Raw genomic sequence first — 23,510 nt, 5'->3', positions numbered from 1 at the left:
AGAGGCACTTACTATATCATAGAAGCAACATGTCAGATCAGAGGGAGAAACTAGGACTATATAGTAGATATTATAGGAAAACCCAGGTATATTTATAAAATAAATTGAATTTCTTCTAACATAAATTCTAAATATATTAATAAAATATATTAATAAAATAAAATATAAAAATGTTGAGCAAAGCAAGAATTTATATATATATTACCCTTTCAACAAATAACCAAAAATTGAGATACTATAAAAGAAAATATTCATACACTGAATAACAAAAATCACTCTTTTAAAATTTCTTTAGCATATTGGCTAGCTGTGCTGGCACACATCTACAATCCAAAGTTCAATCATCCTTCCTACATAACAAATTTGAGTCTACCCTGGGCTACATATCCTGTTTCCCCCCCAAAAAAGAAATTTCTTAAAGATAACAACAAAAATCATAACAAGCTATACTAAACACAAAAACTTCAAAGATAATTAACTGACTCATTAAAAACAAACAGACAATAATAGGATTAAAATTATTTCCAAGAAATGAAAAGCAAAGGCCACCAACATGTCTAAGTGCGAAAAGTGCTTGTTATGAAAGCCTGATGTTTTGAGTTGGATCGTGGAACCCAGAAAGAAAGGACAGAAGAAACTCTTAAACATTGTCCATAATAAATTCCTTTAATTAAGGCTATATATCCAGACAAAATTTCAAAGGTTGAATAGCATAGAGACTGAGGTAACAGTACCCTATATTTTATTGCTTGATATATAAATATGCTTAAAAATACTGGGTTCTAATAACAGAATATAGAATAATGTTTGTAACATGCCATCATTTATAAAAATAAAAAAAGATAGCAAAAGATATTCCTGTTTGAATATATGCTTGTAAAGAAACTCCCAAAGGATTAAGATGTGAAAATAACCACACATAAGGGTAGAATGCAGGAGAATTTTAAAAGAGATTAAAAGGGTAGTTTTATTGTGTGTTATCTGTAATGCTTTTTTTCCTAACAATCTTGATAAATCAAGCGAAATTTCATATATTTAATATTTTCTATCCAGAAGCTTTAAATATTCCTAACATTAAGTGAACTGTCAAAAGAAAATACAAAGGTTAAAACTGCCTTAGTATTTGTGTCAGGAATCTATACTTTTGATCAAAGGAATAAGAAATTGCGACCCATGAGAAATGAAAAGCGGACTAACAAAACATCAGGTAAGAAAGTAAAAGCTAAATAAAATCTTATGAAGAGGAAGGGTGTGACATCAATGTCAAATTCTGTCAAGGGAAATGAGGACAATACAAGAATCTATGGCCACTAAGGGTACTAAACAGGGTAAATTGAATGCAATTATTGGAAGACTGGGAAGAAAAAAGCCAGATTCCAAGACACTGAAAAACAGAAGGCAGGGAAAGAATAAAGATATCAATGCAGACTGCAAAGGCAAGATTGCAAATGCATGACCAGCCTAATGGCTTTTAAACAGCACAAGACATCTGACAGAGGCATGAATAGATCAGCAGTGAGAAGCTACAATACACTTTCCCAAAGGTCATTGGAGAGGGAGGAAAATATTGCTCAATGCCAGATTCCACAAAGTATAGTCAAGGATTTTATAAATTATCAATGATGTCAAGGAAAAAAACTGTTAAAAGTCTGTTTCTCCCAAAGCTACTGTACACTGTAAACTGCTTATTTTATACCAAAGGAAGGTCTATCTGACATAAAAGTTTGTAGTATTCAAGAAGCTGGTATTGAGGCACAGCTCAGGAGTAACCAGCGCATCACCTAAGGATCTTTTTCACATTAAGAATCCCATTAGAAAAAAAACACTAAAAGGTAATTGAATTTCCCTCAGTTATCTTCATCTCTGTCAGCCCCTGCTACAATAACTTACTCTCCAGAGCAGAGATAACTCAATTCTGTCCAGCAAGCATATGTTATGAATCTCCAAAGCAAACTTGTCTAAATCATTCTGGCCTTCTATCAAGGCTGGCTGTGAATATGAACTCTGACAGAAAGCAAACAAATTTATTTTTATCTTCCCAATAATTCACTTCTTCACACTATGATAGAAGAAATCAGGAGATAAATATATGCTATGAGGTTACTGCTGTTAAAAAGTCAGCTGAAATTCTTTTCTTGACTTAAATTAAAGTCTTACTGAATCATCTTATGGAATAAGACAATGGCATCAATGGACTGTGGAGTTGGTAAATTACCTGAAATTAAAATTTCTTAAATTATTATATCTGATAGCTTTAAGAGACACCCCTAATCAGATGATACTTACAGAGCTCACAATACAATTTCAATTATTTCATCTTGAAATAACATTATGTTCTTGAATTTCCTTATATGTGCTAAAAATGAAACACTAGAAAATGTATTAAGAAAAATCAACAAAATAAAACAAATTTTTGAAAACATTTTTACCATCTTCAAGCCATTTTATTATTTATTGTTGAAATTTTATTACAAAAATATTAAAAATGAAAAGGCAAAAAGTATCAAAAGGCCTCGGAATAAGTTTCTTCATTTAAACTGAAACGCAAGACCAAAGACAGAGCAAATAACAATTAAATTCAAATACTGAATGAACATAATCTCTTGCCTTTAGTATGGACTGAATATCTCAAATGCAGGTTCAGACTTGGTTTTTACCTTTAAATTGTACAAAAGTCACAATAGTAATAATCATGATAATCACTAACATAATTTAGTGTATGTTTTTGTACTATTTTCTATCCCACAATTTTCATACACAATCAGCAATTGTTTTCAATTAAAGAATTAAAGCTATAATTTGAAACCTACTAATCATGAAAAGGTGAAAGTTACTTTGACCTATTTTTCTCCATACTAAGTGATTGGTGATAGAATTCTATTGTGGCATTTTGTTTTATTCATGCTGAACAAAACAATTGCATATATTTAGGGTGTACAAGAAAGAGTTTCTATATATGTGAACAATATGAAATTATCAAATTGAGGTAATTAGCATATCTATCATCTGAAACATTTGTCATGGTTGGAAAAGCATTTAAAATTCTGTCTCCTAGCTATTTTGAATATTTCATTAACTGTAGTCCCTGACAGGACAATCCAAAAACAAAGCTCACTCCTCCCCACAGCCTCTGGTAACCATCACTCTGGTCTACTATGACATGAACTTCCTAATGTTCCACATATAAGTAAAATCAAATGGCTTATGTAACTAAATATAATGTTCTCCATGTTCATCCTCTTTGTTAACATGAGAATTTCCTTCTTTAATGCCTGATTAGAATTCTATTATGGGATTATACATTTTATTTGTCCATTTCTACTCTGAAGTCAAGAATAATTCAGTATCTTGGCTCTGTGAAAATGGTAAAGTCAAAAAGCATAAATGTGCAGTTATATCTCTAACACACAAATTTAAATTTCTCTGGGTATATGCCCAATAGTGGGAATCAAAGATCATATGGTATTGGTAAATAGTTGTGATAATTTAAAATACTACGGATAGTTATCCTAGTTCGCTTTTCTCCATATCCTCACCAACATCTATCCTTTTTATAGGAATGAACATAATAGATGTGCAATGATATTTCACTGTAGTTTTAATCTCTCTGCTAATTAAGGATGATGGAAATTTTAAATATATATGTTGGCATTTGTCTGGCTTTTTGTTTATTATTTGCTTGGTTAGTTGGTTTTGTTTATTCAAGACAGGGTTTTGAATGGAACTCATTCTGTAGATCAGGCTGGATTCAACTTAGTGGTGATTCACCCACCTCTACCTCCCAATTGATGGGATTAAAGGAGAGCACCCTCCAAGACTGGCTGCTTGCCTTCTTTTAAGAAAAGACATTAAATAATTTGCTTTGCTTTGTGAGAGAAAGAGGGAGAAGAAAAGGGAGGTAACATGAGTATACATGATGCATCTGTGTGATGTATGCATGTGTATATGTTCATATTTTAGCATGTGTGCCAATGTACATGTGTGTAAAGGCCACAGAGGGACATCAGGTGTCTATCAGTCTTCATTTTACTCCCTTGAGACAGTATTCCTCACTAAAAATTGACACTTATTTCTGTGCTAGGCTTATTAGCCATCAAGCCAACTCTCTCCATCTTTTCTTTGCTAACCACTGGGGTTACAAGTTCACGTGACCACATCCATTTGTGTGTGTGTGTGTGGGTGTGGGTGTGACAGATATGATCTCAATTTACACACCTGTACAAAAGTGTTTTCTCCCCCACTGAGACATCTCCCTATCCGTCATTTGCTTATTTTTAATAAGGTTATTTGTTTTCTTCTAAGTTCTTTACTTTTTATTTGCAGGAGGCTTTAGTTTCACTGAATCTCATTTGTTTACTTTTGCTTTTGTTATGTGCTTTGAAGTCTCATTCAAAAGTCCTTGTAAAAATATGAAATGAAGATTTTTCCTAACTTTCTCCAAAGTTCAAAAATTTGGGGCTTAAACTAAATATATCACATTAGAAATTGAGAACAAAACTATGAGATCACTACATCAAACACATTGAAATGAAAAAGGATTTTGCAATATTCAATACCATTTCATGCCTAAAAACTAACAAGTTAGGTAAATGCAAATTACTTTCCTATTGCTGTAACAGAACACCATGACCAAGGCAAATTATAAAAGAAAATAGGCAAATTATAAAAGAAAATATTTAATATGGATGCTCATGATTCCAGAGGATTAGAGTCGATGACCATTATGACAGGGAATTTGGCAGCAGATAGGCAGCCACAGTGCTGGATAGCTAAAGCTTATCATTTTTTTTCACAAGTAGGAGGCAAACAGAGAGAATTAACTGGAGTTAGCATGGGCTTTTTAAATTTCAAAGTCCACCCCCCCCCCCAGTGACACAACTCTTTCATCAAGGCCACACCTCCTAATCCTTCCCAAACAATTCCACTAACTGTAACCAAAACTGTAACAGGAAAAACATAAAAGACCCAGAAACTGATATTGGGGTTCAAGCTTCAAACTGGACAAAAGAAAATCAATGCAGCTGGCCACTAGGGTCTTACCTCTATCTCAGGCTGAATGGGCTGATCCTGTCTCCACAAGCTTTCACCAAACCTCAGACTATAACTTTTCCTCAGTGTGGCTAGAGACTGAATGCCTCTCTGAGACCTTGCTTCTGCCTTACATACTTCCCTAATGTTGGGGTTAAAGGTGTGAGCTATAATTCTCTTTTAGACTGATTCACCCTTGTGTAGATCTGGGTGGCCTTGGACTCACAGAGATCTGTCTAACTCTTAATCCTGAGTCCTAGGATTAAAGGTATGCACCACCACCTCCTACTTTCTGGCTGCTGGGATTAAAGGTGTCTGTCTGATTGTATGGCTTGAGGCTGACTTTGTTTCCTGAATCCTCAGGCAAGTTTTAATAAATCATAAATAATATATCACAAACATTCAAATATATGAGTTTCTGGAGGCCATTCTCATTCAACACATGCTGATGGCACAACCATATAAAAAATTTCACAAGTTTTCTTCCACAATCTGAGGAAAACCAGAATGTTCACTTTCCAAACACTACTGACAATACCAGTCAAAAAAGCAAAATAAAAGGCACCCAGCTAGGTGGTGTTGGTGCACGTCTTCAGTCCCAGCACTAAGGAGGGGAGGCAGAGGCAGGTGGATCTCTGTGAGGTCTAGGCCAGCCTGGTCTACAGAGCTCATTCTAGGACAGCTTCCAAACCCACAGAGAAACTCTGTCTAGGAAAACAAACAAACTAAACCAAACCCAAATTCTACAGGAGTTAAGTATTAACTTTATCTGCAGTCAGTATGTTGTAGTTAGAAATTTCAAAGACTGCATCAAAACATTTTAGAAACAATAAATTCATTGAAATGCATGTACAGTGTCAGTTCTGGAATTCAGTGGCAATTCTATACAATAGCAAAATACCTAAAAAAAAAAAAAAAAAAAAAAAAAAAAGAATAATCAAGCAAGCATTCTATCTACTATAACTATACGAAACAAACTACTTAGGAATAAATGTAAGCAAGAAGATCAAAGAGCTCTATGCTGAAAATTATGAAATATTGATGTTAAAATTGAAAGCCCATAAACAGAAAAAGAAAGATATCACATTGTCCATAGATTGAAAGAATTCATGCTAAAAGGTCCAGTAATATCTGGTAAACCATCTACAACCCTAGTATTTGGGGAGTAAAGGGAGAAGAATAAGAACATCAAGGTCAGTCTAGGCTATATAGTACAGTTTAAAGTAGTTTGGGTTCCATGGAGACTCTGACACAGAGTGTGTGTGTGTGTATGTGTGTGTGTGTGTGTGTGTGTGTGTGTGTGTGTGTGTGCGCGTGCGCGCGTGCGTGTGCGGTACCTAAAGCAACCTACACATTGAATGCAAACCTTATTTTAAAAAAATAAATGACATCTTTAACCAAAAATAAAAATAACTCTAGAATTTATATTTAATCACAAAGACATCAAAGTATCACCCAATCCAACATCACAGAAAGGCTGCCAAGCTATGTAACCAACAGAGAAGGGAGGTGGCATTAAAAACCGACCACCGATGGGCCTGGAGAGATAGCTCAGCAGGTAAGTGCACTTGCTGCTCTTCTAAAAGACCTGAGTTTGGTTCTCAACCCCCAGCTTACAACTGTCTGTAACTCCACCTAGGGGGAATCCAAAGCCTTTATCTGGTCTCTATAGACCACACACACAGACACAGACACACAGACACACACACACACACACACACACAGACAGACACACAGACACAGACACACAGACACAGACACACAGACACACACACACAGACACACACACACAGACACACACACACAGACACACACACACAGACACACACACACACACAGAGACACAGACACACACACACACACCTAGATCTTGAAAAACACTGAGGAAAAGAAATTAGTAAAATATGAAGAAATCCATACATTTATATCCAACTAATTTTTAACAAGGGAGCCAACAACAAACAATGGAAAAGGATAGTCTCTTTTAATAAATGCTAGATAAATAGGTTATCTACAGGAAAAAGAATGAAATTAGATTCTTTCCAACTTACCATACACTACAACCTCATTTTGTTTCCACAGAGAACCAGCATGTTATTTTCAATCAGGAAGAAATATCAAGCATATGCCTTGAAGTAAACAGTTGTTTACAAAACAGTGATTTGCTGAGCACTTAATATGAAAAACAATGTGTTGGCAACATGAGTATTTAACAGAGTTCTTATCCTCATGAAGTACACGATTAGGAAGGAAACAAATAAGCAAGCAATTGCAAATGACTGGATTAGTTAGTAATAAAAGAGACTACAAGTTTGGCTTATGTTTAGGAGACTTGTGGGTAGGGGTAGATAAGGAGAAGCAAGGAAGGCTTAATATGAAAGTAATAAAGGGAAATAGGAAAGATGAGAGGTGAGTATAAATACAGAGTGGCTGTAACTGATGATAAAGAGATCAGTGATGGACCAGATGTGGGGGCTGAAGCACTGCCCAGGGTGTGACAGAAGTCACATAGTAGAAACTAAAGCACACAAAAGAAATAGACTGTTCCATGAGGAATATGCAGAAGCTAAGGTTTCAGAATGACTATTCTGGCTTTTTTGTGTAAAAGGAAGGAAATATTGACTAAGGGGAGGGGGAGAGACAAAACAAAAAAACAAAGTTATTTCAGGGGATTTAGACTATATACATAGTGATTAAAGTTACAGAAAGACAATGTGTAAAACATATATTTAGAAGCAAAGTAAAAGTAATTTGAAGGAAGCCAAGTGTAGGATAAAGGGGAAATGTGTGATGGCTGTCATCTGTAAACAAGAATGTGAGAGACATTTTCTCAGCAGGAAGAAGTCAGGGAACAGATGTCAGGGCATAAGACAGTTACAGAAATGTCCCTGACATGGACATGCTTTCCAGACATTACAAGTGCAGGTGTATACAGGCCTAAAGCTGTGTAGAGCACTCCAAGTTAGAGATAAAATTCTGAGCATGAGACAATAAATGTGTGACAATAGGAAGTAAGGTCCTCAAAAAATGCTAGGTTGTTGGGGTTTTTTGTTTGTTTGTTTTTAAGTACTGTTTATCTTAATGAAAAAATACATTAAGACCATTCCCTACTCACAGTGAAAACAGTATTTTAGTTCAGCTCTTAATTGCATTCATTAAACACGAGTGAAAACGATCTACCTAACCCTACCTCTTTCAATTTGTCTGTATATACTACATTCATGTGAATTACTTTGAGCACAAACTAGACATTGAAAAATGAGTGCTTTGCTCTATCCTCATGTACCAATACAATGAGGGAAGGTGTAGACTCATTAATTAGGAGAAAAAGAGACCTTTGTCTGTTAGCCTCATCTTAAGTCTGCTTACTTCACTGTTCCAGATAAAATGACTGAAGGATATTGTATTTCAAGTTAAGCCTTTAGTGTCCTCTCATTGATAACTAAATATTTTCTTAAATGTCAGCATAAAATCACAGCACCACTAAATCACAGTAACTATCACACACATGTAGAAAAGGAAGGCTATAGCAGGATACTTGCCCAAACAGGACAGAACACTAAGTTCAACCCCGAAACATGGCAAACAACAAGCACAACATACAATGAAAATGTGACATTCTCAGTTGTGAGTCATGATATAAACACTAATTTTAGCATCTTCATAAAGAGAGAGATCAATGATGACATTTAATTTGCGCAGACGCTTGTGTAGTTAAAACATAGCTGCCATGTATACATACACAGCATGGTAAACACAGCAAAATAGAAAGGTCAAATGCAAGGAGTTTAAGTTTTCAGCCATAATTTCTAAGAGCTGCACTTAAAAATAGCATTCTCATGTATTATATATATGTATATATACATATATATGTAAACAAAAATAAATACATCAGAAATAAAAAAAAACAGCACTCTCAGATATATCAAAGAAATGTCAAATTTGGTAAAAACTCACCCCCATCAAAGTTGTAAGAAACTAGTAGTTGTGAATAGCACTTATTGCATTTAATCCCAGCACGATCCAGGCAGAAGTAGAGGGCAGAGGCAGGAGAGTGGGAAGACTGCCTAGTCTACATAGTGAGCTCTAGAATAGTCGGAGCTACATAGTGAGAGTCTGTCTCAAAAAACAAAAAAAAAAAGAAAACAAAGCACAACCAGAATAATGAAAAGTTAGACAACAATGGTGCCAAAGCATTATTTATAAATGTAACAAATAATAACAGGGAGAGTGGAACAGAGGTGATATGGTTAAGGTCAGCAGCCAGGCTGACATGAGTTGGAAGGAAGCAGCAGTTGTATACAATCACCATGTTTGTAGTGGTGCATCACCACAGGCAGAGACTTAGACATAAGGTACTGATTTCAGACAGTTCAGAGGCTATAGCTTGGTGGCTAATGTACAAACACCATTTAATTTTCTTTAGATGTTCCAGTTTAACTGAAATTTTGAGCTATAAATTCAGCTATAAAAGTAAAACAAAATTTAAATGTATATTTTACATATGATGACCAAAGCAATAATTTACCATATTACTGAAGTAACTAAGAGAATAGGATCTCAGTGTTTCCACCACAGAACAGTGATGAGCAGGTGAGGTGATATGTATTAACTAGATTGAATTTGCTATTTCCACAGCTATATTCAAACATTAATATACATCATTTAGGGTTATCTGTGAGTTAAAGTAAATGAATAAATAATAATTCCAGAAGAGGTAAACTACTTTCACTCTAAATTAAACTCCTTATATAGAGGTCAATTGTGATAAGCAAATACTATGCGATCACCTAACTTAATAGGCTGTGTTAGAAACTGAGACCACTTCAGTCAAAATTATTTTACTATTTTTTCAGGACACTGTAACCAGAGAAGACAAGATTGCAATCCAAAAAATAATTCTATTGTTTCCTTTAGGAAATGAAAAAAAAAATCAATGAATTTTAACAATAAATTGCTCATCATAGCAAACAGTCACCTTTTTAAGTAACAGATTTTGGTTGATCTTGGAGAACAAGCTCACTTACAAACCTACAGATTACTAGTCAACCACACTGTCACTCAAAACAGTTCTCTAGCAATTTTGCCCAGTGTCAATCAGATCCTTGCATTGAGAGAAGTATGCTACACTCTTTTCTCTTTGTTTGTTTGACTGTTTTTTGAGGAAGGGTTTCTTTATGTAACAGCTCTCGCTGTCCTAAAACTTTGTCTTTAGACCAGTCTGGCCTCGAAATCACAGAGATCTGCCTGCCTCTGCCTCCTAAGCACTGGGACTAAAAGTGTGTGCCATCACTGCCCGGTTCTATTCTAACACTTAAACAGTCTAAGCACCTATAACTACTCACAAGCATACATATGTTAAGATGTCCCAGTAACCTGGCTTTTTATTGTACTCTCTCCTGTAGCTGGATATAAAATACCAACTACTGAATTGTGTGTATGTACAATGTCCATGTGTGTGTGTTTGCACATGAGTGCACCCACATTGTTATAGAAGACATAGGTTAACTTTGGATGTCTTCCTCAACTGTTTTTCATCGTATTTTTTGAGTAAATAATATCTCACTGAACCCAGAGCTTCCCACCAATTTGTCTAGACTATCTGGCCAGTGAGTTCTGAGATCTGCCTGTTTTTGTCTTCCCACAACTGGGATTACAAACACTTGCCACAGGGCCATCCTCCAGTTTCTTTCATGAGTGGAAGGGAATGGGATCTCAAGTGCACATTTGTGCAGCAATCTCCCCAGCCCCTTTATTGAGATTTTTATTTGATATTCTATTCATTATAGTATCAGCCTCTGAATAATCTCTAAATTTAAATAAATGGTACCCACTGATTCACTGTGAATAAAAGTTGTACATGAACTGTTGAGATTGCATTTTAAAAATCCCTTCTTGAATGGGCAAGACAGCACAGATATTAAAGGTGTTTGCCACCAAGTCTGATAACTTGAGTTCAATTCCTGGGACCTGCACAATGAAAGGAGAGGAGAGAACTAACTAACAACAGTTGCCCTCTGGTCCCTATATATTACATATGTTCCATGGTAATGTATATCCCACATGTCCACACACAAAATAAATTTGTAATAAAAAGACAGCATGACATATGATATAACTTTCTTTTAACAATGTATAGATCATAAGCAAGTGCTACATTGGCATTAATCCACAAATGTCATTATTACTTATATAAAATCTGTCTCTTGCTATTAATAAAATATAATTAAAATAAAATCTAGATACAGCTCTCCAAATTTCTAAGTGTAAAAAGGGAATTGACTGACCTTTACCCTTTTTTTCAACCTCAAATGGATGAAGCCCAGCAATATAGAGAATCATATTTGTTTCCTCTGACCAAATAATAAGGGTAATGCAAAGTGTTACAAACACGTGGATTAGCACATCACACCATATCTCAAACTATTTCCTAAAATGCTGAGGCAAGACATTGCATTTCCATTGATCAAAATCTGTCATTTTACCTTAACTATGTATGACAGGTGACCAGAGAGGGGTGTTAATAAAAGCAAAGATGCCTGACTCACCAGCTCCTTCCATACTGCACCATATAACTGGCATGTGGAAAGGCCCATGATAGGGTATAAAGAAGAGATTAAGGTATATAGGTAACTAATGCAAACCACAGACATGTACTTCCATCTATCCATGGGCACTCATAAGCATATGAATTACTGTGAATGGGATGGAAGAAAAATCATGTTGAAAGAATAGAGTGATTATCTAAGTAATATTGTCTATTGGAATCTAAAATAAGCATTCTTTCCCATTTACCTAAATCGATTACTTAAATCAGATGAAAACTTTTATAGTCACATAGTGGACTTTGAATAGACATTTTCTGTATTCTGAAAGTCACTTTCACACAGCCTACTCCACACACACACAAGTCAGTTACAGAAGTCTTGCAACCTTTAAACAAGGAAGAAATAATCTTTTCACGATTCTCAAATGCCAAACCAAGATGTAGAAGTCAGCCAATATAATACAGTATTTCCTGGCACATAAGCACTCATCAAATATTACTTATTATTTTGTAAACACCAACGAAGCAACTACTAAATAAAAAATCCATTCCATAATCTTAAATCTGATAGAATTCCCTAATTTGGTTATGATATCCATTAAACAAATTAAACTGAACAACTATTCTGTAAACTTATGAAGACCAGAAATCCACAGAAGGCAAAGACAATGTGGTTTCAACTTCTACATGTTACAACAGCAGCATAGAACCAAAAACTAATTTTAACTTGTTAGTTCTGAGTTCTGCAAAGGGTTGAGACAATGTCCTACACAGGGCAGAGGCAGAATTTGGGGTGGCAATGTACAAGACCAGTGAGGCAGAGACTTGATAAAGGTCAAGCAGAAGGTAAAACAGATGCCTTCCCAAGACAACTGTGAGTCCTGCTTTTATTTGGCATAGTGTATCATTCTTATCAAAAGTTTTAATTACAGAAGAATCAACATTTCTCATTTTCAGGCAATATACAGCTTGCATATCCATTTTTGTACTTGGTTATCTCATTCTGACTCATGACTTTAAATGTTACCAGTATAATGGAATTCCAAAATTGTATTCCAACCATAGATGTCCATGAATTTCAAATTTATATGTCCAGCTGACTAATAGTCATTACCATGTGGACATCTATTAGATACTTCAAATTTAACATGTTCCAAACTAAGCCTTGACTTTTCCTTTGTGACTTCAGCTTCTTCATAACCTTTCATTTGAGCAATTCCATTTACTTAGTTGCTCACATAAAAATCTTTCAATGAGCTTCATCTCCTACTTTATCAAATATAATACCTTAAATTCTGTGAGCACAAACAAGACACACTCAAATTCAGCCGCTCCTTAGTATAGTCCAGAACACCCTTTTTTTTTTTTTTTTTTTTTTTTTTTTTATCAAACGCCAGGACAATTGTTGCTCTGGCTCTTCCTCTACTCTGTACCAAAAACATCAACCAGAGTGGTCCATGAAAAAAGTTAACTTTATGCTCACAGACCTCCAAGATTTTCCAGTTCTAAGAATTCACATGATCGCTTTAATCCACTTCCCTTCCAGTCACTCTTTTCTTTCACTCCAATCCAGTATCTTCCCATATTCTAAGTGAGCCAGGCACACACCTGCTGGGGAGCCATTGTGCTACTCAATCCCTTTATCTTTATCATGCTTCCTCAGATCTCCATGACTTGTTCCTTCAGCTCCTTTAAACCACCTTCAGTAACTGCCTTCCTGTCGTTCTATTAAAAATAGCTACTCATATTTGTTTTTCTCCTGGGCACTTTCTGTCAGTCCTTTCAATTACCAACTAACACATTACATATGTTACCTTTTGGATGTCTAATCATCTGTTTTTCATCAAAAGCACATGCATGCCTAGAAATCAGGTATATACAACACTTTTGGTAAGGCTTGGACTTTTCTAGCAAAAAAGAAGAATACCTTCTATGTAAGTGCTCAATGAGTCTACAGAGACTCTGAGGAAGAAAGAGGTCAGCACACTGCAAGGGTTGAAAGGTTAGTTTAACTGCGGAAAAATACATGGGGAGAAGGATGTGAGATAAAATGGGAAACTCAGGAACCAGATCAAGCACATCTTCAAAACCAGGACAAGTGTTTACGTGTAATTTTTTTATTTAATGCATGGTTTTAAAACTAAAGAGTTATATAAAAGACATAAGTCCCAGTTTATGTTTTAGGATCATTAGTACTGACATATAAAAACTATGAGAATGTGTCAAGTTTAGAAACAGGAGGTTCCTGTAATACAAAGACAGCAATAGAACTGAGGTAAGAGAAATGAGACAAGGGCATAATTTTAAGGTAAAAAACAAAAACTTGATTTATAAGATGAATGAATATATGGCTCAGAGAAAAGAGTAATTCAAGTATCAGTGTCCCAAATATTTCCATGTCCTCTTAAATATTTTATTATCCTTTCAGGACAGCCATTCCAATGTATAGGAAGTATTATCTAATTACACTTTGGTTTGTATTTGATAATATTAATTGCTCATGTTTTGGGTCATTTATAGATACATCTTTCTAAAACTTGTATTAAAGTTGTTGGCATTTTATTTACCTTTTTGTAATGAGTTTATGTTTTCTTAGGAAATTTAGGATGCAAGAACTTTATGTGAAAAAAGAATTATAAATAGTCTTTCCCATTTTGTATGTTTCTACTTTCTTGACAAAAAAATTAAAATTTCATGAGCTAACTGAGAATTTTTACTTGATAAGTCCTAGTTATTTGTTATGTATTTTAAATTTAACTTGTGGTATCCTATCCAAAAATTTATTTCCAAATACAAAGTTATGAAGATACAACACATTTTCTGATAAGAGATGTATGGCTCTCAATGAGAAAGGTCACTGACCCATTCTGAGTGATGCTATGCACAAGTTATGAAGGAATGGATCAACTCCATTCTTCAAATGAAGATATACAGTTGTACCAGCATCATTTACTAAAGTGTTTGTCACAAGTCTAAATCCCAAAGTTATGGATAATGTTTCCTTTCAATTATTGCTCTCCCTTGCAAAAGTTAACACCTGGATTCTAGTAACAGCATGCACCCACATGCTAACTATGGAGTTGGGGAACATTCACAGTATCTAAAGGAACATTCCAGAGCAGCTAAATTTGCCAGATAACACACAGATATTCCAAAAGACCTTGGGTTTATAACAATAATAAAGAACATGCCATGTCCATCACTGTCAGGACATATCGGACAGGCTGAAATTAGGAATAAAAAGAGAGTAGCACCATGATAATGGAAATCTTCTCCCCTTCACATGAATTGCTCTTTTAGAAGCATGCATATCTCATTCTGTCAAAGTCTCCTCCTGGTGAAAAATCGAAACTCCAGGCTTGGTTGGCAAGCAGGTACCTTCGATCAAAAGCTCACTTTCTGCATTCATTGACCAATGAATACATTTAATGCCTGCTTCCAGAACTATTATTTGTGAACAGTACCTAGCAAGATAAGAACCTACTAGAGTGAATTGCATGGACTATATACTATCCAGTAAATGGTTTGGACACTGATGTCAAGAATCAAAGAGATTTTCATATCTGCACTTATTTCACTTTTATTCCTTTGATTCATGTCTATAATTATGTCAGTACTATATTGCTTTGGTCAATAGATCTGCAGGCAGTACATAAATGGGAACATGAGTATCCTCCTGTTCTACTTTTCAAGGCTATTTGAGCTAATCGGGATAACTGCAATTCTCCAGATTTGAGGACTGGCACCAACATTTCATGAATTTTTCTAAATCTTTCTTTTCAAGTACATTTAATTCTCACGTTAAAATTTAAAATCAACTGAATTATATTATATGGACTAATACACTGATCAGAACAATAGGCAACTAAAGGTTTCTAGAACTTGAATGAAAAGCATATTTTTAGCATTCCAATCTTCTGATATAATGTCAACAAATTATACAAACTATACACATACACATGTTGTATTTCACTGTAGTGTATCAGCAAACCAACACTGTAACCAAGGCAGAAAATGAATGACAAATCAAATTTGGAGATTTTCCAATTAAACAGTTTAAAGTGCCCAGTCAACAACACAACACATGCATTGGTCAGGTCAGGATCTCCAAAAAAAGACTCCGAATACTGTTTAGAGGTTCTAATCCCAAATAAATTAATGAGTAAAGATTACTCTTTGGTATTTGGGAGTTGCTTATAAAGAGTGATCACTTAGGACATCTAAAGACACAGTTAGATGCTCATAATTTACTTAAAGGAACTACATTACCTAGGAAAACTACTTTCTGCAGTAATGGAGAAGTGAATATTGAAGTACAGACACGATCTTCTTTGAAGATGAGTATAAGCTCAGTGTTATCTGTAAACACATTCTAAAAAAGATGTAATAAAAAGCACTCCTCATACGCCCCATTGAGGGATACTCCCTTAACCTAGAGGCGGTGGAGGGCCTAGTCCCTACTCCAAATGACTTGACAGATTTTGATGATCCCTCCTAAGAGGCATCACCCTCCCTGTGTGGAGGAGTGGGTGGGAATGGGATGGGGAGGGTCAGGGGGCATGGGAGGAAGGGAGGGAGAGGGAACTGGGATCCATATGTAAAATAAGAAAAAAATAAAATAAAACAAGCATTCCTCATTTAAATATAATTCAGTTCAAGTTTTCCAAAAAACATACAACAAAAGAATAGACATAAGAATTATTTATTCTGGTCCAAATTGTTCAACTCTATTATAATCAAGATTCATTAATCCACTGGCAATTAACCCAACTTAAGCAGAGTTACAAAATCTTACAGTTTTATAATTCTTACTGCTACAAAAGGACAGAGCTGGAGTCTGAAATCTTCTAGTTTTAAAAACAATCTAGATGGATAGTCTAAGTGGAAAAAATCATCAACCCTTTATGAATTACTTTAAGATGGCCATCCTGGACAGTTACATATCTGACATTAGGTCCATACTTAAGTTGACACATAAGATAAATATTTTAGATTATTATTTAAGATTGAATAGAAAAATAAACCATTCACACTATATAGCTGCCAAACCTAGCCTATAAAATGGTACTCTGAAAGAATTAAAAATATGTGGATGTCTCACATTTTACGCATGAGGAAACACAATGAATGGAAAAGGCCAACAAGTTTTTCATCTGCTGGAAATGCTAATTTAATTACTGAAAAGAAGTCATGCGGAGAAGCTGGCTGCAGAATATGATTTACAAAGCATAAAGGAAGTTATATAAAAGTACCAAGAACATTTTAATACCTCATACAGTTATAAATGTATGACTTCTAGAATGTATGGTTATAGAAAAGGCCTGCATAAAAATAGTGACAGCCCAATAACATCAAATATTTAAAAATATATTTAAATATTCTAATGATTTTGATACTGTACATGGAATAGAAAGATAAAAAACAGTACTATTCATGTTTAACTTGTCACTAGAGATAAATACAACAAAACATGTTTAGCTCAATGAATATGTTTATAAGTATGTTAGAAAATGTAGCAGGGAGCTCAAGAAATGGCTCACCTGGTAAAGACCTGAGATAGAATTCCTAAGACCCACTTAAAAGCTTTGTATAGCAGTGTACACCAACACTTCAGGAAGAGAGGTACAAATGTAGATCCCTAAAACTCACTAGCCAGGCAGCCTGGCTGAACTGATGAGCTCCAGGGTTCAATGAGAAACTCAGTTTCAAAAACTAAGATGGAAGACACCAATACTGACCTCAGCGCTTCATATGCATGGGTATACAAGGGCACATATACCCTCAATGCACACACACGCATACCCACACAAACGTACTATGTCACACATAGCAGAGTTAATGAATTATGTTCATACCAAGTTGTACAACTAAAAGGGAATATGATTTTTTTTTACTAATTCAAGCAAATAAACTGGTCACATGATATGTAATTCCACTGAAGTTAATAAGAAGTTAATTCTATGGCATAATAAATGAAATCCAAAGCAATACTGTCTAAAAGACTCTTACTGAAATGAATTTTAACTTAAATTGGCTCTGAAAAATAAATCACTAAGTAATCATTTTTATTTCATCTGGATTACAGATTGTGTGATTTATACAAACTGAAATTCCAAGAAACATTTTTACTAATGTATTCACACTAAGATATTCATACATATATCCTATATATAAGAAAAAGTCCAATGTTGACCATGACATGTTTTTAATACAGTTCCTGTTTATAGGTTAGAAAAAAAACCCTCTTAAAAACAAAGTTGAAATGTATGCCTAATCAATGACTTTATGACATTAATGTAACTTCAACACAAAACAAAAGGAAAAATTGTCACAGATATCATAAAATGTACAGAACTAAAGAGATGTATTCCTCAGAACTACATCATCAGCAGTTAATGATAATAAACAAATCAGCATCTTTACTACTACTACAGGCTTTGTTCAAATATACAATAGCATATCTGTTTGTAAGAAAAAAAGTAACAAGTAGTGCTAAAGTCCAAAGTTAATTTAAGGCCAAATTATGGATAACCTTTAAGCTATACTCACTAGTCTGTACTGGGATTATTTTGATTCTTTATAAAGTACCAGAAAAATATTTGAGCTTATCTATCTTTACATAATAGAAAAAACCTATACAACTTTTAATGTCTTCAAACTCTAACAAATATTCTTTTTTGTTGTTGTTGTTGCTGTTGTTTTATGAGCTGTATTTGTGGCAAGATTCAGCAGACTAAAGCCTAGGCTGCTAAGCCTGATCACAAGGTGTAAGTAGGGAACCAACTCCTCCCAGAAGTTTCCTCTGAACTTCAAATATATATAACCACAACAAACAATAGGAGACTTTCCAAGACAGGACTAAGTCCTTCACTGATTTTCTTTATTAGAAATTATAAGAGCACAGCCCCATACCCATTATCAAAAGCAGGTCAACAAAACACAGAAGGTGCTCTGATCAAATGGCAAATGAACTGGAACTGAACTAAAGGGACTTGCTTTCCTAGAATTCTCTATGATTTTCACAAACTAGCATGTTTCCTTGGACAATGCTGCCATTCTGTTTAAGTAGTAATTACCATCTAAAAAACAGTAGCATCCTTACACCAAGCACACAGGAGGATCTTACCTCAAATTCTGCATGTCTGTGAATATCCTCTGCTCTCTGCCTGCTCAGGATAAATTCAGCTTCATTTGCTACTCTTACTAAATGGTCCTTCATTGTTTGGCTAAGTAACCTGTAAGAGATGAATATTATCAAATAAATATGTACATATAACATGATTTGGCAATGGTATATTTTTTGTTCTTTTGAAGAAAAAGGAATATTTCATCCTTTGTTCTCACTTCATACAAAAAGAGGCATCAATATTGTCTCACTTCAATAACTGAAAGAACAGCAAAAGCTTATACTCTGGTAACAGTGGATTAGTGTGTATCATATTAGCCAATCAATTAATGTGACTAAAAATAATTCTAAATTAAACCTGAAGTGAGGGAATTGTTGAATGTTAATTTAAAGATAACAGAAAGACATCATTGTTTGGGTAAGTATCCACCAAGGAAGCACATGTTAATGAGTTTTGTCCCAGGCCTTGACAATCCTGGGAGGTATGAACTTTAAAGAGTGTGGACCCAGTAGATATTAGGTCACCAGGAATGTGCCTTTAAATGGATATTGGAATTTCAGACTTTACTTCTCTCATGCTTCCTACGGCCACCCTGATGTGAACAGTTTCCTCTCCATACATTCCCACCATGATATACTATCTAGCCACAGGCACAAAACCAACTGGACCAATTGGACGGGATTGAAACCTGTAAAACCATAACAGGAATAAGTAAGCTGAATGAATTAATTAAGTAAGGTATTTTTGTTACATCTCGGCAACACTAACTCAAGATTGAAGAAGGCAAAGATCCTAGAAGAGAAAGCACACAAAGACATTCAGCATGAGTCTTCTCACTGAGGTGTTTGTGAGACTCCACAAGGTAAACAAAGCAGTCAGCAACCTCATAGAACTAAGGAAACCAAGACAGGTAAACAATCTGAAGTGATGGAGGTATGTAGATCCCTAGACTTTTAGCAGAAGTTAAAGCTCTCATTCAGAAAGCTTTCATTCGGAGTAAATCCAGAATCAAAACACTGAAAAACACCTCAAAAAACATTACAGGAACAAATGAGCATCATTTGTATTTTGGTCCCAAAACGTAAATACAATTTTCTATGTTGCTTTTTTATAATAACTACAAGATGAATGAGTTAAATGAGTTATACACAAAGACAGATCACACATCTAAATAAAAAGGACAATACCAAAAAGAAAAAAAAAAAAAGTAAAACATTCAGCATGGATAATACAGTGCCAATTATGAAGCTCCTCAGAAGAACATATGCTAGAAGTCTTACTAAGTCTCAATATAGCCTGGAATAAGTTCAGTCCAGTTAATGTTATCCTTCTCTGCACCATTCTTTATCAGGGAAACACAAATTGAGACTGCATTATTATATAAAACTGCCTATGATAGTTAATATTGTAAACTAAACAAGATCTAAAATCACTGAGGAGACACAGCTCTGGGCAAGTTTAAGGGATTGTTTACATAAGGTTAACTGAAGTGGGGGATCCACTCTCAATATAAGTGGTACTACTTTATGTGAACTAGAGTCCTAGACTGAATAAAAAAGACAACATGAAGTAAGCTCAAGCATTCATAACATTCTGCTTGGTGAACATGAATACAATGTGACCAAAAGCCTCATGTTCTGCCCCCAGCCTTTAGAGCCATGACCGACTTCTTCTTAACCTATAAATCAAACCATTCTTTAAATTGCTTTGGTCAGCTATTTCATCATAGGAATTAAAAGAAGATCCATATATATATATGCATACACACACACACACACACACACACACACACACACACACACACACACATACATACACACACACACACAAAATTTACCACATTTGGGCAAAGATATAAAGAACCACAGACAGAGAATCAGAAAATATGTGAATATGCAAGTAAAAATTCTAATATCAATTATTCATCCTAGCAAAACTTAGGCAACTACCCAAATCTCCACAAAAAAGAAATTATTCTTTAAATGGCCTAATATTCTTATGTTGAAATACTATAACAAAAGTGGATCAAATTATATGTACAACAGAATAATTTCTTATTGAACAAAATCTCATAACTGAATATAATTTGAACAAATCATTTATATAATCTTTAAAACTCTGATATTAAAAATCAAAAGATAAACAAGGTCAGCTTTATTTAAGAACTTGACTAACAAGTCACATCGTCCAACAGAATTAAACCTTTCAACACAGGGTCTTGGATCTACAGATAGTGATGAAATACTCAGATAATGGTAGGTTTCTGGAATGTGACTATTACAAGATGCTCCTCTGAACTTTCTTCTACAAAAAGACAGAATTAGGATAGTAGAGAAACTGAAGGTTCCCACCTACAAATGTCAGCTCCAATAACCAAACATGATGGAACAATTCAATCCCCACTCTACAGAGAATATGATTCTCTTTTTAGCAATGTTTGTAGTAAAAATGAAAGAACTGTACACATACTGGTTCTAAAGCCATTACTATACTTCTAATAACATACCAGATGAACATGTTCCTAGAATTGAGAAAAATGCATGTAAATTCACTATCACAAACTTTATAAAAAATAAATAATGAGGCAAAATATGCACCATAGTAGCATAGGTGCTTCTAAATTTGTGTAACAAAAGAGTCCATGAAAAAAATGTACAATATGAATTTGGGAAAAATATATGAAATTGCCAGTTATCTAATATAGAGGTCAGCAAATTACAGCCTTTGAGCCAAAGCTGACCTGCAAATTATTGTATTAATAAAGTTTAAGAAGATCACTTGTTTAAGTGTTGTCTGTGGCTGTTCCTGATACATAGGATTATACTGATTTCAACAGCTGGAGCAGAAGCTGTATGTTCTACAAATCCTACATTACCATTTGGCCCTTTACAAACAACACATAGACACACCCTAGAAATAGAGACTGTGCTTCCTCCTTATAGGCATTTAATCATTGAGGTTGTACAAGCAATGATGAAAAGCAACAATGGATTTAAAAATAAAACAGCTTTCTGCTTTTATATAACATTTTGCTCTTTTTGTAAATCCTATATACACTAAGAAATAGCCTATCCCTCAGCTTCAAATTATCTCCTGGATATTTTAAAAGTCAAAATTAAAAATTTTGTCTACTATTTTGAGGTGATGTGGTCAGCATATTGTCATATGTTTTTAAATAGTACACATTTAGGGACTATAAAAAATCCCCAGTGTAAGTTTTAAATCTGCTAATGAACAACTTCCTAGGAGTATAAGGCAGAGTAAACAGGGGCTTTCAAGACTGCAGATATAAAATACTATTTTGTGTTCCTTAGTTTCCCTCTGGAAACCTGAAACCACATCATGAATTTATTGTCAATATATTGCCTTGCAGCACTCAAACATTTATTGAATTGATTAGTCAAGGCCACACCATTGTCCTATTCCCCAGTCAAGTAACCTCAAAGTTATTCTAGCCTCCTGCCTTTTCTCTACTGTCTACCTTCAGACCAACAATCAACACATTTTGTCAATACTTCCTCTGTTATTTGTCTAGATTTAATTTATTCTATCTCACAGCTGCCCTAATAAAACCAAGGCTTTACTCACATTATGACTGAATAAATTCTCTATCAGCTTAACATTTTTGTCTACATGCCTTTTAGAGCACTGCAATGACTAGTAAACTATAAAATCTACACTCAATCATCAAAGTAAGTTTTCCTTATATCTGACTGTTGTAGAATATTATTTTAAGGTGTGTTACATTTGTTTATGCCCTAGAACATTTGTTTAATGATGTAAAGATGTTTTACTTTTGTTTATATTGCTTTTGTTTAATTCTGTAAAGCTGTGATAGAACACCAGATGGTCTAATAAAGAACTGAACAGACAATAGCAAGGCAGCAGAAAGTACAAGTGGGGCAGGCAGGAAGAGAAAAAAATAGGAGAAGAAATATGAGAAGAGGAAGGAAGGAGTAAAAGAGAACGAGGGGATGATGTCAGGGGCCAGCCACCAAGCCAGTCACAGAGTTAGAGTGAATGTAAGATATACAGAAGAAAAGAAAAAAGCCCAGAGGCAAAAAGTGTCATGATAATTTAAGAAAAGCTGGCAAGAAACAAGCCAAGCTAAGGCCAGCCATTTATAAGCAATAGCAAGCCTCTATGTATGATTTATCTGGGAGCTGGGTGGCTAGCCCCCAAAACAGTAAAAACAGCAAAAACAATATCTGACTATCCTTCGTTATATAGTAAGACTTCATAGTAGTGTGTGTGCACACAAACACACACAGAGTGCTAGTCATGGTAATTATTAAAATTTTTAAAGTTGAACATTTGAAGATATATGTCAAGTGAAATAAGCAGAATACTGTAAGAAAAACTGTGGTTCCTTTATCTGACATCATGAGAACAGTCAACCCATAGAGGCAGCACACAGAATAGTGATGGTCTGGATTATAAGGAGGAAGGTCTGAGGAGTCAATGTGGGATGAGTAAAGAAGTTCTATTTGTAAAATGATTTCTGCAGATGAATGTTGGTAACATGACTCAACAATATAAATGCACTAAATTTTGCTGATTGTACAAATTAAAATGGCTAGTATGATAAATTAAATCATACTGTTTTCCTGTTTAAAACTCAGGATATATTTTATTAAGCAATATTAAATATAATTAAAGTACTACATTAGCTAAAAATCAAATGCTTCTCTCATATTTCTTCCTTTTTAGATTGTTTTTATTAATTTATTTTTACAATCCAATCCCAGTTCCCCCTCCCTTCTCTCCCCCCACTCCCCTCACTTGCCCCCATCCTTTCTGTTCCTCAG

General features: G+C 34.7%; 2 protein-coding genes across 10 annotated transcripts in view; one reads left to right on the top strand and one right to left on the bottom strand.

Annotated features, from left to right (window-relative positions):
* The window catches only part of Kirrel1 (kirre like nephrin family adhesion molecule 1), a 1,148,154-nt gene that overhangs the window by 698,705 nt on the left and 425,939 nt on the right, over positions 1 to 23,510 (top strand). The window lies entirely within an intron of this gene.
* Positions 1 to 23,510, bottom strand: part of Lrba (LPS responsive beige-like anchor protein) — a 552,647-nt gene that overhangs the window by 338,492 nt on the left and 190,645 nt on the right. For all 6 annotated transcript variants that reach the window (XM_051199359.1, XM_051199362.1, XM_051199361.1 and 3 more), the window contains one exon: positions 18,702 to 18,810. In XM_051199359.1, the coding sequence (XP_051055316.1) occupies positions 18,702 to 18,810 (109 nt within the window). The remainder of the gene's footprint in view (positions 1 to 18,701; positions 18,811 to 23,510) is intronic.

The sequence above is a fragment of the Phodopus roborovskii genome, unplaced genomic scaffold (assembly GCF_943737965.1).
Source record: "Phodopus roborovskii unplaced genomic scaffold, PHOROB, whole genome shotgun sequence".
In the NCBI taxonomy this organism is placed as follows: domain Eukaryota; kingdom Metazoa; phylum Chordata; class Mammalia; order Rodentia; family Cricetidae; genus Phodopus; species Phodopus roborovskii.
This window is presented reverse-complemented; position numbering and strand designations above follow the sequence as displayed.